This window comes from Epinephelus lanceolatus, chromosome 13, assembly GCF_041903045.1.
Source record: "Epinephelus lanceolatus isolate andai-2023 chromosome 13, ASM4190304v1, whole genome shotgun sequence".
Taxonomy (NCBI): domain Eukaryota; kingdom Metazoa; phylum Chordata; class Actinopteri; order Perciformes; family Serranidae; genus Epinephelus; species Epinephelus lanceolatus.
In genome coordinates, this window is record NC_135746.1 from 21,622,378 (window position 1) to 21,640,845 (window position 18,468).

Here is an 18,468-nt window from a genome sequence, read left to right on the forward strand (position 1 = left end):
ACGCTTTACATGGACAATGGAGTAAACTTGTTGTGTACTGTGAATTTTGATGTGTGACAAACAGAAAAGAAACAGCAATAAATTGCTGGGAAGAGTTTAATCACTCGAAAAGGTCTGCTAACATTTTAGTCATATTTTCTTTGCGTCTTTCCTTTTTCTGACGCTCTCTTAGAGGCGAAGGAAAGCTTTCAGTTTGCTGACCTTGGATGATGAATTGTTGTGCTGTAGGGAGGAAACAAAGAGCAGTCTGTAGAAAGAGAGCGTGACTCACTCTCAATGACGTTCATGTTGAGCATTGACATTTACTGACAATTTGTACATACAGTTTATACATAAATCTCATGCGAAACTTTGTCTTCAAAGATCATTGAGTTGGGTGATGTAACAACACAAATGCATTTCATGTGCTCCTGCAACATTCAGTTATCCAAAAAGCCTTTAATAAAATACATAAATATCCCTACCTGGCCTACAGTAAACAGCGCTCAATGCTTAGATGCCAGTGTCTACAAATATAAGAGGCATCACAGCAGGAGGCAATAATCTCACGCAAAGTAAGGAGTGTTTCAAGTCCAAAAAGAGTGCGTTCAAGTTACAGAGGATCTGAGAGAAACACCTGATGTTGACCTGTCCAGGTAAAGCAGGATCAAATGCTGATTGGTCTCATACTGACAAGAGTAGGAAGGTTGTGGGATTCATCCCGCCTCGTCTGGTGCAAAGTGGACATACTGCAGCAGAGGTGTCCTGGAGATCAGCATCTGTCCCACCATCACTGTCCCGTGAACACATCACATCAGACAACCTTACTGCTGCTACTTCCTTTGTATCTGAAGTCAGGCATGCTCCACACCCTCTGCGACCTCTCCATGCCCCTCTCCACATCCTCTGACACGGTTTTGAGGTCGCTCAGCCCCGCCCCCTCAGCCACGGGGGTCGTCAGGCCCACCGTGCTTCCGAACGGGTTGATCTTGATACGGGATCTGAAGTTAATGAGAGACATGCTCATGGCACGTTTGTTGTTCCACTGGCGGGCGAGCCGCTGGGCCTCCTCCTCCTCCTTTGAGTGATCCAAAGCCTCAAGGAGGACAGAACGAAACAGGCCGGACACCTCCTGCACCTCGGGTTCGTTGGTCTGCATTATCTCCCTGAACCTGTAAGGCACAAAAACATGGCCAGTGAGCTGACTGTTGCACAGATAATAATCAAGACCTGAAAACAGACTTTGGTCATCAGTGGAGTAACTTTACCATCCCTGGAAATCTTGTTTTTGCTGACCTCCAGTGGTTTAACCTCAAAACTTGCCGCAGTGATGTACACGTGCACTCAAGGATACTGTGACATTCCTGCTGGGTGGTGTTACAGGTGCAACAAAGCACACTTTGGATCACACTCACCCTCATCCATCAGTGTCATTAGAGGTGAAACAGAAGAGAGCAGCTAAACAAGCTGCAACATAATCCTGTGGGCATTTGTGCACTCACTTTACATCCACTAAAAGTGCTTTTTTTGCCACTGACAAGCTCAGATTGAAATTTTAAGTTGCTGGCAACATTATAGAAAGGATCCCTACAGTGAAAGACCTTTTAGTTAAAGAGTAAGATCCTTTTTGTTTCACCAGGAACAGCTCCAAATGTGTGTATCCATGTGTATATATAATGTTGCAATATTGGAAGTGTATATTAAACATGGCTTCAGTTTCATATTATGAAGTAAATGTAAGCTCTTTTTCTACTTTGGCTACAAGCTGATGTCAGTTCGTGCTGGATTTCTTTGTATGGTTATCTGCTTCAGGCACGCTATTGCAAGTGTTTATATGATGTAGCCTACACTGCTAAAGACACAGGTGCTAAAATGGAGGCTTTATCTCAATGCCTGATTTCACATCTATGTTTCCCTCACTCGCGTCTCTTCCTCACATCTTAGCTCCACCCTCATAAGACATGGGGAAGAGATGCGAGGAGAGAAGAAGCAAGGAAATAAGCCTTAAGAGAAATGAGCCATCTTGTCCTCTGAAGCATAACGTGAAGCCAAGGCCGTAACTACCACTGAGGACACCGAGGTCATGACCTGTATTTTTTCCCGACCTAAATGAATGAATAAAATGAAAATAAAAATAAACCATTTCATTTGTGCGGTGAAAGTACGTGGGAGGACCAATGGAAGGTGATTGAGTGACTCTCTCTTCTCTATAATAATTATTTAAAAAAGAAAATTCTGGTACTCTTGTTTGATCGACGCAGCTTTCATACAGCTTTGCACACACATTATTCTTAGATGGATTACTCACGAATGCAGGGTCGCACAGAAATGCCACACATATCATATGAAAGTGCAGGACCAGAGCTTTCCGAGGATACCACACACATCATTGTGCTGTCATCCCATCACGCTATAAATACAGATCAATTGTCTACAAAATAAAAACCTGACGAATTTCTTTACAATCCATTATACAGATCTTGTTATCAGTCACTTCATATAGTGAGGAATATTGTATCTTACCACGTCTTAGGCTTGCATGTGTTTCTCCCTGTCTATCCACATTTGTAGTCCGGCTTTCAAGATGCAAATATCTCCATATTCTCCAGTTGTCACTCAATCAAACTTTGTATGACAAGATCAGCGCACTTCACCTTTGCGCACCCAGACAACTGTAGCCTAATTATGCATGCGTGACAGGGCCGTAGTCACCATATACATTGACGGGGACACGTGCCCCCCCCCCCCACTGCCCAAAATGCCCCCCAATATATAACTGAAACTGAAAAACAACAACAAAAAACGTTCAGGTCAGGCCAAAGAGCAGCACACAGCACAGAGAAGTAAGTCAAGATCATGTCAACAAGAAAACGTCCAGAATTTTTTTTTACTGCAAAGTGGCAAATATTATCTTGGAGGAGATCATTGCACTTGGTTGACTATTTTTCTATTATCTTAGATGTAAATATTGCATGTTTATTTCAAATGAAACACATTTTTGACTTGTGAATGAGTCAATGGAATTTCTTGCAATAATGAAAAAATACTGGCAATCATGTCCGCCTGGCACAAACCACATGTTTTGGACAGCTGTGAAGTGACAGAATGTCCCAGCATCATGGTTCTTATATTGCCAGATTCCAGAGAGTCTCCCCTCTTAATATATGGCAGAATATGTCTACTTCCAACTTGCTATGGTGAGATACATGTAAAAATGTAAGAATTCAGTAACACAGATTGTTTTTTTTTTTCATTGATATAAAAATTAATATAACTGACAACTGACAGATGAAGAGAAGTACTTCCTGCTAAAGAATAAGTGGTTCAAACATAATTATAAACACCCACAAAAAAAGTTTGGTGAAAGGCAATTTCGCTATAGTATGAAGTGGGAAGAGAAACATGATAAGATGGGATTAATCTAATATGATGTGTGTAGTTCTTTATAGATGTAGCCTCTTAATTTGGCTGTCAAAGTACACCAGATTGAAGGCTTTTGATATATAATTGACAAAAATTTCTGACCCGCCCACGTGCACCACGACTAAATGACCTCGGTATTTAAAAAATCCTACGTACGGCCCTGCATGAAGCGACGTTTCTGATGAAGGTGGCAACTGATTAACATGTATCAGATCAGTCTGATCAGCTACAGCGCTGCGCTGTCCAATCAGTAACTTATATCCAATCAGGGGTGTGTGTCAGTCGGTAAACGACCTCTACAAAGGCTGAGCTCGTGTATCCTTGCTTTCCTCTCCATTGAAAGGCTCCTCTCTCCGCAACTCCTCCAAGTGCATTTAATGTATTGGGGCATCCTACAAGATGGCGAGTCTTGATCGATTTCCGAGTTAAGTGATCGAGGATAGAGGACAGAGGAGTTGAGGAGAGATAATGGGATGAACCCAGAGTGTTTCAGACAGAGGGTGAATAAAGGTGTTCCAGCACAGACAGTTGGAGGAAAATAACATTTTTTTTAACATTAAAGCATTAAGTTAAAGGGCCAGTGTGTAAAATGGGTTGAAAACCGTTGGAAACAGTGACATCAGTGGTCAAATTCTAGATTACAGGGCTCACTCACTCACCCCTCCCATCGGGTAAATGATGGTGGCCTCGTAGGGACAAAAAGCCTTGCGCACGAGTTTTTCAGGAGTAGGACTATCTAGCCACGAGGTGAATGTTTATTTATGTTTATCTGGCTAGCTGGATTGTCCGCTCGGTCTGCCATACATACATGGCGGCGCAAGATGGCGACCTCTCTAAAGCAAGGCCCTTGCTATATATATATAAAAGCATAATTATAAGGCTACGAAAACCAAACAAATTTTATTTTATAGCGATCATACACTTGTATAAACATATTAATGGGTAGAATATTCAGATTCAGATTCAGATTGACAATAAACCATGCCAAATATTACACACTGGCCCTTTAAAACGTGATGTGACAATAAAGTGTACAAATCAATATTAAGTAATTTAAGAAAAGAAAACATAAAGGCAACGCAACACAACTGCGTCAATGCACAGATATCAATATATTTGCATTATCAGGTGAACTGAAGAAAGAACCTTAAGGCAAGATCTTTTTGTTTTGTTTTTTTTTACTGTTTTTCTGGCCTCTTTGTAAAATAACACCCACATAATATCGAGTGTTATAAAAGGCAGCCAGGATCACAGTCATCAGCCCCCCACCTGTGTGACCAGCAGCACACTCCTGCTAACCCCCCATTTACTCCTCCTCCTGCTAACAAGAGGTGCTGAGGCCTTAACAAGCCTTTAAATAGCCTGCTATTTGAGATGCTGCCTCCCAGTCAGTCCTGCTGGTTAACTGATGATTGGCCTACTTTCCTCCACACAGACACAAACACACGTGTTAGCTCTGAGGACACACTTAGAGCCAGGATCATATTTATTATGTGTACCCACACCTTTAAACCATCACTGGTGTGGTAAGCAAAAGGCTATAATGTGACATTATTTAATTTAGTAAGTGGAAAAAAGGCTTTATTTATTTAACTGTGAATGAATGTAGCCCCACTGTCAATATGCAAGACTGAAAGCTGCCGTCCGTCTCAAATTGACAGATCGTTTAACCTTTAGTGGAGGTTTACACGAGATAACGACTCAATCAGTGTTATTGACTGAGTATGAAAGGTCACTCTTCACCTTGGGAAAAAGCCTCCATCTCCTCTGTAAGTCTATAAGTCTGTGTTCATCTATTTATTCATACTTTAAATTCATCATGTCTTACAGATCCAGTCAATCATCTTTCCATCAAAGCTGCACGACTGTTTATTTACACAATACAGTTTGCTGGTTAATCAATACAGAAAATGAGTCCCATTTTGTCCTCTACGGTCCCTCTCATTGTGAACCACACAGTGCTTTGTTTACCAAGATAAAATGGGAGATATGAGATGGGCTAAAAAAGGCATGACACCTACATAAAAATGAACTGTTTGTCTCAAAACAGAGAGGCTGTCTTACTCATGTAACCATCTGACTTTTATTTTCCTAAAATAGCTGTCACAAAATAACAGTAACATTAAACATGTGTGAAATAGGAGACAGTTTGAATGCCAGTGTCAGTTTGATGCTGAATGCTGATGGCAGATGACGCTGATATTTTGTTGGTATTGAACTGTGTTGTGAAGCAACCGAGATCCAACGTCCTCCAAACATTTCGTGCCAGTGTTATCTTGACATAGAATAACAACACTGAATCAACCCAACATCTGCAAAACATCATAATGTTAACGTCCACAGAATGTGAAATTCTAACATGGTTAGACATTTAGAACAATGGTTCCCAAATGGTCCAGCCACAGGGTCCAGATTTCTCCTTAGTCATTAGTTCAAGGTCCCCACAGTTTAATATATTCAGCGTCATACTTGGGTTTGGCCATGTTGTTGAGCTAGTTTACTGTCTAGTCTACTACTCTAGTCTACTAGTCTACTGTTTAGTCTCTCACTTTACAGCAGGAAACGGCACTTCAAAATAAAAGCTCAGTGCCAGAAATTCCCTGTCTTTAAAACTTAAGTGTGTTTTTTTACAAACTTGACACTTTTGCACGTCACCTGCAGTCCATTCAGAGTAGACTGGCAACCCACAGTTGGGAACCACCAATCTAGGAGAGATGCCCGCCAAGCTGCAAACCATGGTTGGAGACCAACAAACAATAAAACCGACTGTTTTTAGCGAGTCATTGCTCTTTTTTTCCAGCCGGGATAGTGCCACAAAAAAAGGGTTATTCTTTACTGAGACATGGCTACTTTTCCAGCAGGGATTGTGCCCTTAAACCTGAGCATTTTAAGCCAAAACATGAACTTTTCCAAACCATGACTAGTTTCTTTTTATGCCTAAACCACACGTTACCCAAAGCATTGTTGAAATCCAAAGTTTCAACACAATTGCTACATATTAACATGTAAATCGAACACATCTGTGGTTTGCAGAAATGTATAATGCCAACACTTTCTCTGGTGATTGGGTCGTCTAAATCACTGGTTCCCAACTGGTCCAGCCATGGAGTCCAGATTTCTCTTTAGTCATTAGTTTAAGGTCCACACAGTTTAAAATATTTAGCGTTATACTTGTGTTTGGACATGTTGTCGATTTAGTTTGCTGTCTCTGTTAAGTAGCTGTCTGTTAGTCACTCTACAGCAGGAAACACCACTTCAAAATAAAAGCTCTGTGCAGGATGTTCACTGTACTGGGTCTGCTCTAGATTGGTTTTCCTCATATCTCACTGATAGGAGTTTTTCAGTTGCTGCTGGCCAATTTATGTTGGACGCAGTGCCATTGTCATGCGGTGTCCCGCAGGGTTCTGTTCTGGGTCCCACGTTATTTTCCCTGTACATGCTGCCTCTCGGACAGATTATTAGTCAGTACAGCGGAATCTTTTATCATTTATCATCAACTGATGAGTCCAGCCAAAATCGTCTATTTTAAATGATTGTTTGGATGCTATTAAAAGCTGATTGTCTGACAACTACCTCCAGTTAAATTTTAAAAAGACAGAATCACTTATAATTGCCCTGGATCACTCCATTCCTGTCATTAAGCATTCTTTGGGGCCTTTAAGTGCTCATGCTCAGCGTACCGTCAGAAATCTAGGTGTCATTCTTGACCAGTCCTTGTCCCTAGACAGTCATGTCAGTCAGCTTAATAGCTCTTGTTTTTTCCATTTGAGGAATATTGCTAAATTAAGATCTGTGGTGACCAGAGTTGAGATGGAAATGATTATTCATGCTTTTATTTCCTCTCGTTTAGATTATTGTAATGCTCTTTTTACCTGTTTAAACCAAACCACTTTGAACCGGCTCCAAATTGTCCAAAATGCAGTTGCTCGGCTTTTAATCAGTAGTAACAAGAGATCACATATCACGCCAATTTTATCTTCTCTGCACTGGCTACCGATCAAATTCCGCATTAATTTTAAAATTTTGGTTTTAACTTTTAGAGCTTTACATGGTCAGATGCCACAGTACATTGCCGACCTCCTTCTCCCGTACTCGCCCAATTTGACTCTTTGGTCCTCTGACCAGATTTTACTCACCATCCCTAGGACCCATTTTAAAACCCGAGGCGACCGTGCTTTTCAAGCTGTCGCTCCCAAACTCTGGAACGCTCTCCCCTTCTCTCTGAGATCCACAGATTCCTGTACTATTTTTATGAAGCGACTTAAAACATTTTTATTCAGACAGGCCTTTGGCTGACTGATTAAATGTTTTTACCTCCTTTTATTGCTTCTTATGGGTTTGTTTTATTTTATTTTATTTTATTTCCATTTATTTTTTTAATTGAATTTTCATTGTATTATTGTCTGTGTTTTTGCTTTTATTGTGAAGCACTTTGTGATTTTATATCTGTGAAAGGTGCTATATAAATAAACTTTACTTACTTACTTACTTACTTACTTACTAATAGTGTGTTTTTCATAAATTTGACATGCATGTTAGTGAGTCACTTGCAGTGCATTCACTTTGGGACCTTGACCCACCAGTTGGGAACCACTGATTTAGAATGTCATCAACCTGATATTCACTCCAACCAAACCTGAGAGGGATAGTTCTGTTTTTTGGAAGTGGGGTTGTATGAGATACTTATCAATAGTCAGTGTATTACATACAGTAGATGGGGGTCAACATGCTCCCTGTTTGGAGAATCAGACAGGACTAGCACCCCAGAAGCTCAGCAATGCTGTGGATGAGGGTTTTCAGCAAAATGTATTGTAGCCACTTAAAAAAAAGCCCTATGTAAAAATAATCGATATCAGTCTCAGTGGATGCTATATTTATAATATTTTTCTCCGCTTTACATCACTGTCAGACAGCCCTTCCCTTTAGCACTACATTTTCTCAACCATAGAACTTCCATACTCCTACGCAAAAACGCCCAACTGTGCCGTGCACTGTTGCGCGACAGGTCAGTTGTTCACTCTAACCATTGTCTACTGTATGTAATACACTGACTATAGATAAGTGAGCCTATCTCATACAGCCTCCCTTTATAAAACCCAAATTATCCTTTGAACATCTGTCCAACGTAAGAGTTCAGTGTCCTTTTGATATTATAATTTTATGTGTACTTTGTGGAAGTTCCAGACACAGAATAAGAAGAAGAGGCTGACATTTGGGAAAACCCAGATGTGCCTTGTTTCCCAAAAAACTGTCGATCTCTAACGAGACACCTGAGACCTCGGCAGCTTTCTGAGAACAGATGCTCAAACCAGCTCAGGACGTCTGTGCTGCAGATTAAAGGACGGAGACAGCAAAGAATTACAGAGTCATGTGAGGGACCACGGGCAAGTTGTCAGCTGACTTTAATGGATTTTAAAGAGCATCTTGGTCTTGAGCCAAGGGTCGACTGATTAGGGTTTTGGTGGTGTCTACAGCCGCCCTGAGACAATACATGTTCAGTGTACTCCTTCAAATTAAAGCTGTATATTTGTCTTTTAAGGGAAAGGACAACAGGTCTGTTTAAAGAACGATGAATCTTCTAACATACAGATACATAACACTGAAACAGGATTGCTGAAGAGCTCAAAATGTGAACTGCAGTGGGCCTATTAGTCTTTGCACATCAGATAATTAGTAATATTAACTGTAAAATAAGAAACCAAAGTATATTACTATGCGATTCCTTAACTATCATATTGACATAGATTTAAACTACTGTAGCCTATATCCTCCTGAAACCCTGTGTCCTCATATGAAGACATCACATTTTGGGTTTACTTGACCTTATATTTAATTTTTCTTAACTTAGACCTGTTGTCCTCATTTGTGGACACTTTTTATGCCATCCAGTGGTAGTTAGAGCACAATACACTAATCCATGTAAAAACAAGATGGCAGCCATCTCTGCCAAGTCAGTCTGCAGCCGATCCCGACACAAAAGTGGACAAGGTCCAAAACCTGATCACATTGTATGGTTGGAACTTATTGACATATGAAAAATAATGTTTGTAGTTTGATATGGCAACAAAGTTTACCAATTTTAGAAGACATTGGAACTTCCGTATCGTCCCGTTTGAGGACACTGGGACTCTATTATTGTTGACAATGTTTAGTTTTTTATTCTTATCAGGTCCTACTGATCCCACATAGCTAGGAGATTTTAAAAATGCATACTAAACAAAAGTTCAGGTCTCGGGAGGATATACTTCAACAGTATCTGGGGCACCACTTGATTTGGGTCCATTAAATGATTACTTTCTCAGCCATAATTATAAATTAAAGAAACACTTCACCCTAAAATGATGATTTGTATATCAATTATTCATCGCATGTTACATTAAATTTGTGAAGAAAACACAGGCAAACACTTTTGCTAAAACCTTACCATTTAAAACACCTCTTAGACACACCTCTGTTAGAGCTCTGCTATCAGTTTGGAATACAAATGCACCTTCTTGCCCAGGTGCTTTTCTCTACTGTTTATGTGGAAGTGTTTTTAGTTGGTAAGGTTTTAGCTAAAAGACAACGTATTCTGGAAGTACTGAGCATGTGACTGGATAAATGAGACTTAAAGGGCCAGTGTGTAAAATGGGTTGAAAACAGTGACATCAGTGGCCAAATTCTAGATTGCAGGGCTCACTCGCTCACCCCTCCCATCAGGTAAATGACGGCGGCCTCGTAGGGACAAAAAGCCTTGCGCACGAGTTTTTCAGGAGTAGGTCTATCTAGCGACGAGGTGAATGTTTATTTAGAAATCTAAGCCATGTTACGATATTGTAATGAATCCCTCACGAGCAGGAGACCAGAGGAGCGTTCGGGAAAAAGGCCCGTTTATTTGAGCACTCCAGAAACTCTGGTAACACTCCACTCCGTCCCAAACTCTGACTCTTCTAGCGTAACAGACACACTTCTAACTTTACACACATACTCGTTTACGATACTAAGTGGGGACCCCCCTCCCCTCTCTGCTCAATCTCCAGCCCGCACACTGACTGACAGCGTAGCCGGTAAACAGAGCTCAGCTGTTTATGTAGCCTAGCGATATCTCCGGACTATAGTAGCTGCAATGGACGACTTTGAACGCGATTTTGAAGAGTTTCTTGTAGCGGACACAGACCCAGAGCCATACCTGTTTGAGCCGGAGCATACAGATGAGGAACTCCATGTGTTTGATGCTGAGCGGGCGAGAAAAGAGGCTGAACGCTGGGGAGATATATCATCAGGAGGAAAAGCGCTGCAGAGAGTGCATCACAAGGAGTGAAGTTGCATCTTCTTTTCCTCGCAGATGACGGTTCGGGTTCATTCTCTCCTGTTGCGTGGTAAGTGTGGTCCATTCGCAAACTTTATAACTAAAAAAACTTTTCACTACTCTCTATCGACGAACTACTAACACTCTCTGCTGTTTCCTCCTCCTTCTTCCTTCCTTCCACTGTCTTCGTTGGTTTATTTATACACGCAAAACGCGTTCTCTGGCTGGCTGGATTGTCCGCTCGGGCTGCCTTACATACATGGCGGCGCAAGATGGCGACCTCTCTAAAGCAAGGCCCTTGATATATATATATATAAAAGCATAACTATAAGGCTACGAAAACCAAACAAATTTTATTTTATAGCGATTATACACTTGTATAAACATATTAATGGGTAGAATATTCAGATTCAGATTGTCAATAAACCATGCCAAATATTACACACTGGCCCTTTAAATTATAGTGCAGGAGTTGTGTGAGTGTTTGTAAACTGATGTTTTGATACAGTTTTGCTGTTGTTAAACATGGCCCCCTATGACTTCAATTCATCAAGAATTTTCTCCGTTTTTGGATTCCTCATCTATCGTGGAGGCAAGTGAGGAAAACAAGTTATATTCATCAATTCAGTGCAGCACAGGGTGAGAAATTAATATACAAATGATCATTTGGGGGATGAAGTATTCCTTTAAGCACACCTTTGACTTCAGCTAAGGAGCAGATGAAGTTTTAGTGGTGATGTGGGTCTGATATTTCTTTCATCAAATGGTTATTTTTTTTGTCCATAACTCTAAAATTAAAAGAGATTATTGTTCCTCAGAGTGGAGTTTCATGATCAAGAAATCAAAGTAATATCCTTTAATGCTCATGCTCAGTGTCTGTGTCTCCTTACTTGAGTATGACCAGGCCGCAGCAGGGAGGCGGCAACTTGGAGCAGAGCTCCTCCAGACCAAGCCTCTCCCCGGTGCTGATGTTGTAGGAGGACCGAGGCGTGTTGGCCAGCCAGCTGTAGTCCACTCCGGTCTTGAGGCGCCTGTATTCGTTCTCTCTCTCTCTCTGCAGCCTCTCCGCCTCCTTCAGCTGCCAGCTGAACTCCAGCATCAGGGTGTCGGTGACCACGTCTGCCGGGTCCCGCTGGGGGCTCCTGTGAGTCGGCTCATTCCAGCTGAACCAGGAGGCCATGGCCTTGTCCTCCTTCACAGCCCCCTGATGACAGAGGCAATCAGAGGTAGTCATCATCACACTGACATGATTGGACGTGACCTCAAAATAAATGAGATCACAAACAAATCCTGCCAAGACAGAAGTGTGTGCTGAGCTGAATTAATTTCAAAGCTGTGTGTGACAGGAGAATAAAAGGAGAACACATACAGGCCTACAGATTAGATCTGCTGCTTTTATTAAAAGTTAATAAGACATTTTGGAAAGGTTATACAGTAACTGAAATCTTTGTGCTTTGCAGAGCTTGAAATGTGAAACCAATAAAACAGTTGCAGCTGTTGCTGTTCAATATCGAACATTTAATTGATCGTCTAATTCAGTTGATTGTTTGTTTTGTTTTGTCACTTTTCAAAGCTGTCTGAAAATGCAGCAGTCGTAGAGAACACATGAAATCCTTTTTATAGTTTTTATACTATTTTTACCACACAGAAAAGAGGTAGTTTGCATAATTTATATCTCCAGATCTGAATAATGTTTCCACATCTGGGCAAATTCCCAAAAGACAACGATCCCTGTCTCTCCCATCCACCGGCTCTTTGTTCAACAGGTGGATATCTGCTCCCACAGCTGCCGTATTCAATTCAACAGTCTTTTGTTTGCATTGCTTTTGGTGATGAAAGTAAAACATAACAGAGAAGGCCACTAATGAAGGTTTGTCCTTAATTCAGAATAAAAAGCTTTAAGGACTCTTTGGAGACATCAATGTTTCGACGATCGACAGAAAATTAATTGGCTACAATTTCAATATTCAAATAATCGTTTGTCATTTTTAAAGTATAGATGCTAAATTTTCTTCAGTTCCAGCTTTTTAAATGTGAGGATTTGCTGCTTTTCTTTGGTTTTTGTGATTGTAAACTGTATCAAACCTGAAATGATTAGTCTCCAAATCAGTTAACCAACTATTTGCTAGATGATTGATCAATTTACTTTAATTTTTCAAGAAAAAAACAAACAAAAAATGACAAACAGTGTCTGGTCCCAACCTCTTAAATGTGAGGACTTGCTGCTTTTCTTTGCCATATTAAATAGTAAAGTAAAAATCTTTGGGTTTTGGACTGTTGGTTGAACAAAACAAGACTTTTCAAGATGTCACCTTCAGCTTTTGCAGTTTTGTTTGTTTGTTTGATTGTTTGTTTAATCAACAATGAATATCATCAGTAGCTGCAGTCGTAAACTGAATATTGTGGGGGTCTGAACTGGTCAGACAAAATAAGTTGAAGAATTGGACCCACTGAGCTTCAGGATATGGTGACAAGCCAACATGTTCTCATCCCGTCATCAAATATCGCCGCTTTGTCAGTGGTCTTTCACGTCTACATACTACACACTTTGTGTCTTAGTGTCTTTGTGTGGTTTAGAAGAAAAACCTCATGGTTTGGCTCTACATTCAAATGTGAAGCAAACACCAGCCTCCCAGGTGAAAGTCCAGGGTCTGTTGGACCATTCCACCACCCCTCCTGCCAATCCAATGGGGACTTTCAAGCTCCTTATGCAACGTTGTTGCCATCAGCGTTTAAATTGGACGCTGTCCAGTGGCTTATCATACTACTGAGAAAAGTAGCTTTTGGCGTCAGGTGTCTGAGACTGGAATCACTGACAAAGCGTTAGTATTCGATGACTTCGGAATGAGAATGGGCTGGAAACATTTTGCACCCTTCTGATATTTTAAATGTCACATGACTGATCAATTAACTGAGAAAATAAAAAATCCTTAATTGTAGCCCAAGGTGTAATAATGGGTGGATTATAAGACTGTGGGCCTCTGGGCACAGATATGTTAAAGGCCTCTCCTACACAGGACCAAGACACACAGACTTTAAGATGTTTGCCTCCTTTTTCGTTATTGTTTTGCATTTTTTGAAGTTGTGCATCTTTTCGTTGTTTTGTGTTTCTTCCTGGTCAGTACGTGTTAATTTAAACAACATTTTGCAGAGCCCTGACACTTTGGATCGCTAGGCCTGTGCCCAATAGGCAGTGATGTAGTGGAAGGTATACGCAGGTATACAGAGTAAATCCACCTCTTCTTTCTAGCCGTTACCAGTATACCCAACTATCAGTCAAAGAACCATTGGAATATAAAGGAGAGTGTACCCAATTCCTCCTCGGTAGTCTCCTTATCTCCCTAGTAGTACACCCACCTCATCAACTACCACTACACCACTGCCAGTAGGCCCGTTCAGTAATCCATCCATGCCTGTGATCTCCTCAAAACTGCTTCAGAGGCAGGTTTATAAAGCATACACTGTGTATTTAACAGTTGTACACATATATTGTTGTACCTCATCCTGTCTTCATTTTAGGAGTCCATTTAGTTTTGTAAGTGTCCTCTTTTAATCTTGAGTTAATCTGTTCAGATGCTGAAGTTGTCGTCCAGTCCTCAGGTGATGTAAATGCTTTATACGACTCTGCTTCCATGGAGCGGGGCTGTTTTTAGTGCTGTAGGTGACTGTACAGAGAAAAGCTCTGACATCAAAATGACAGAGTGAGACAGGTCTCAGCGTTACCTGTGGACCCTAACAGTGGACTGACTCACTTTCAAAATGGAATCAAACACATGCAGCCAATACAGCTACAGTATATTAGAACAGTGATTGCTCTGTAGCTTATTATATGTACTTCTACATTGTTTTAATGAAGATTATTTCACAGAAGAAATACACACAAGTAGGGTGATTTGATTAATCAGCCAATTCTTTGCTCTTTTAATCTCTATAAGACAACAGTAATGATAAAATAGGATGTGCAACATGATTCCATAGAGCCAAACGTGTTGTCTTCTAATTGTCTTTTCCTCGTGTTGTCTTGTTTTGTCTGCCCAAGGGTCCAAAAATATTCAGTTCCTTTTAAACAAGGCCAAAAAAGGAATCACATTTGAGAACCTGTAACAAACAAATTTGGGGCATTTTTGCTTGAAAACATATTTAAATAAATAAATAAATAAAATGTAAAAAATGTTTGTGTCTCTAAATAGCCATTTTTCTCTTTTATGTTTATCTGCTTTTGTTTCATTTACATTTGACCTGCCTCCCATGAATAATAAAAAACTAATTGCAAGAGAAATTGGCTGGCCTGAACTTTCTTCTTTCCAAGATTATTCCCTCTGCTCAGTATTACAACTAAGATTTTTCACACTTGGACGGCTGCCTACTTTTACAGATTTAAACACAGCTTCTGAACATGCTGAAGCATCACATCATTTGTTCCAATTTGTTTATTCAAAATTTTCCTACCTCTTCTTCTTCTTCTTCTGTTCTTCTTCTTTTCAAGTTTTTCTGTCACTCCCCGAGAAACCAAATCACTGCAGAGCAGAATAATAAAAGTCCTCAGGCAACAGATGGGTGGACGGATACCAAGGAGACTGGCTGAATGAAAAGCGGAGAGAGACAGAGAGAAGAGAAATGGATTCTCTCATCCTCTCACAGTCCCACAGCATTATCTCCACCTCTCTCCCTCTGTCTCCCGCCTCCCCCCCTCCTCCTCCTCCTCTTCCTCCCATGAGCCTCTCTGGCCTGCCTTTACTTGTTGCAGGAGGTTGGGGGCACCATCTCCCACAGGAGCCATTGGATCACGGCCCCTGATGAAGTGCTTATGTAGCTTTTTACGATTCGCCGTTGCCATAGTGATGCTCCTAAGCCTATTTGTCCACAATAAGCTCCATCAGCTGAAAGGGAGCTGGAGAGCGATGAAGAGGCAGATAAAGAGGACACAGTGGGTTGAGCGACGAGATGGAAAGAGGGAGATAAATTAAAGGATGTTGTTTTGAGGATAGGGTTAGTGCAGTGTGCGGCTTAGTTAAGCGGCGAGTGGTGCAACATCTGCAAGAGGTCAGCCTGTGTAAATTAACTTCTGTGGATGATGAGTCCCGCTGGCCCCAGAACAGGCGTGCATGAATTATAGGAGGAAAAGTGCTAATTGCAGGAGGAAATGTTTGTGTGTGTGTGTGTGTGTGTGTGTGTGTGTGTGTGTGTGTGTGTGATGCAGATGATAGAGAGGCAGGAAGGTAAAACTGAATGTGCAGTAGTTGTGTAGGTGGATATCAAGGTTTGTTGGCTTATTCCGTGTGTAGGTGTGAGCAGCTAACCTCAGACGGCTTGCTTCTGCACACATATTCACAGTAACCTTGAAAATCTCCGTCACACCCCCGCCAACACAACACCACCACCAGCCTCCTCCTCCTCCTTCCCGGTGTTACAGTTAAATAAAATGCTGGGTGAACTCTGAACTCTATTAAGTTGGTGCAGAAACACCAACGTCCCACAGTATAAACAGAAAAGCAGTGAGATTCCTGCAGAGCTTCAGCTGAGCTCTTGTGTTCCTGAATGAAAAACACACTATTTCAAGTATTTTAAATTCATGATGTTTAAACCATCAAACCCTGATGCACGTAAAAGCAGACAGAAGCGGTCAAAGCCGTAGCTTCACTTCACTTGTTAGCCTCCTTGGAGCTGCTTAGCTCACTGTGGAGCTTCGGAGCATCCCCGCTCCCGTTGTCAGATTTCACGGGAACACCAAGGATGGTAAGATGAGGGCAGTTGAGTTGATTTGCACGCTATTTGTTGTTATAATATGCTGGGCTAGCTGCGTTAGCTGCCTCACCTGAGTTAGCTGCACTAGCTGCGTGGTGTTGACACACTCAGGCTGGGGATGCTTTTTTTCAAATCTTTCTCATCATCTTTCTAAACTAGACCATGGCTTTAAGGTTCATAATAAAACGTTCTAAAGCAGATGTATTGGGTTACAAACAACAGGAGGTGATATCATTAATTCACAGGAGGAATCGATAAGGGAATCGATAAAGAATCGGATCGATAAGCAGAATCGATAATGGCATTGATATCGATAAAATCCTATCAATTCCCATCCCTAATTGGCAGTATAAAAACAAAATTGGGGAGTGCAGCAAAATGCCGCCTACCTACTTTTGTTTATACAGAATGCGCCTTTTTCAGGGCAATGGGGGGCATGAGCAAGTAACAAAACGTGTAGCTCAGCGTGTGACGTAAACAGTGACGTGGGAGGGAAGCCACGGCTAGTCAGGCGGCGATTCTTTCGTAAATCGACCCGTTCTTCCCCGTCATCTGACGGTTAATGGCCTCTTCATTTGCGAGGGCAAGAGGGTGCGCAATTCCTTGTCTCCTCAGTTGCTCATCTTTAGTGTCTGTCAGGTTTGCGTTTCCCTCTTGCTACTAGCTGCTCGCTAATTCCTGCTATCAGCTGTTTCCTGTTAATCCACCGCCAGTGGGTCGCACATGCGGTGTCATCAACAGCTCCTCCCACAAGTCATCAACAGCCCCTCCTGTTTTCCGCCTCGTAGGGTAGTCATATTGGCAGAACCCTTTTAGTTTAAACAGACCTAAAGGCCGCCTCTGTCTGTTTAAACTAAAAGGGTTCCGCCAATATGACTACCCTATGAGGTGGAAAATTGGGCGCCTCGGATCAGCTCGCCATTCCGCCTCTGTGTGTATAAACACTCACAGCTGGCCAGCAAAACGGCCCAACATTCGCAAAAAATCTGGCAGTTTAAAAGGGGCTTCTGTGTGTCTTGCTCCTGTGTAGGAAAGGTGGTGGGGCCTTTTGCAAAATGTACCCAGGGGCCTATTGTCTCATAATCCGCCCATGCCCTGGGCTTTCTTTGTACTTTCAGATACTGCAACAAATACAGCTTTTTAGAGCACTAATAGGCGATTTCTAAGGACATATTATAGGGTAAGAGGCTGCTTTATATGGCTGTTGTATGTCTGTTATTTATAATGAGGACTCTTCAGATAGAAATATATAGACTTCATGAACCTTTCATACATATACCTTGATAGAAAGAGGTTTGATCGCTCTAGCACTGTAAATCTGAATTCTGTCATCTTAGCTCATATCAATAGAGTCATCTAAAGACAAGGCAAATTTATTTATATAGCACAAGGCAACCAAAAGTGCTTTACAGATTACACAAGTTAAAGCCCAGGATACAAATGCAAGTAAAGGCACACAAATTAAACTAACAAATACATGTGATTTATGGAAAAGTAATTAAAGGCAATGGTAAACAGGTAGGTCGTGATTTTAGGGGGTCAGTATTGTCCCAAGTCTTAGCCCTTCTTGCATTTAGTTCCACATTTGACCAGCGCAGAAGCAAAAGGCACGTTTCACTACGTTTAGTTTTAACTCTGGCAACAGCCAGTAATCCAGAATCAGCCGACCTCAGAAGTCTGCGAGGCTCAGACCGGGTCACAGGATCTTAATATGTATCATGGACCCAAAAGCGAGAGGCCCACTCTGTAAATCAGGCAGTGTTAATATGCAACACATAACAATCCAGACACTGCTCCCATTTAGGGACATGGTGTCATGTTTTTAATCTGAATAAATGAATAAACAGACAGAGTGAGTCAGACTGTGGTCTCCGTCATTTACAGTACAGCCAGTGTGCCTACCTCAGCCTGAAGGTGACAGATGGGAAGGTAAGCTCTCTCTATAATCTAAACAGATGACAGTGTTAATCCTCTAAAGTGATTCCCTCCATCAACCCCATGTAAACCCCTCTGACGCTGGACGCCGATGTTTG

General features: G+C 41.5%; 1 protein-coding gene across 1 annotated transcript; it reads right to left on the bottom strand.

Moving 5' to 3' along the window:
• Nucleotides 1-82: 82 nt before the first annotated feature.
• rd3 (retinal degeneration 3, GUCY2D regulator) lies at nucleotides 83-15,344 on the bottom strand. Its single transcript, XM_078173880.1, has 3 exons — nucleotides 15,140-15,344; nucleotides 11,581-11,894; nucleotides 83-1,151 (listed from the first exon to the last, which is right to left on the bottom strand). The coding sequence occupies exons 2-3, from the start codon at nucleotides 11,868-11,870 to the stop codon at nucleotides 794-796; spliced, it is 648 nt and encodes a 215-aa protein (XP_078030006.1). The 5' UTR covers nucleotides 11,871-11,894; nucleotides 15,140-15,344; the 3' UTR covers nucleotides 83-793.
• Nucleotides 15,345-18,468: the final 3,124 nt, after the last annotated feature.

Excerpts from the sequence above, each read along its gene's own strand:
- rd3 (XM_078173880.1), bottom strand. The coding sequence starts at position 11,870 with ATGGCCTCCTGGTTCAGCTGGAATGAGCCGACTCACAGGAGCCCCCAG. Across the intron at positions 1,152-11,580 it reads TGCGGCCTGGTCATACTCAA|GTTCAGGGAGATAATGCAGA; the intron begins GTAAGGAGACAC and ends TGTGCCTTACAG.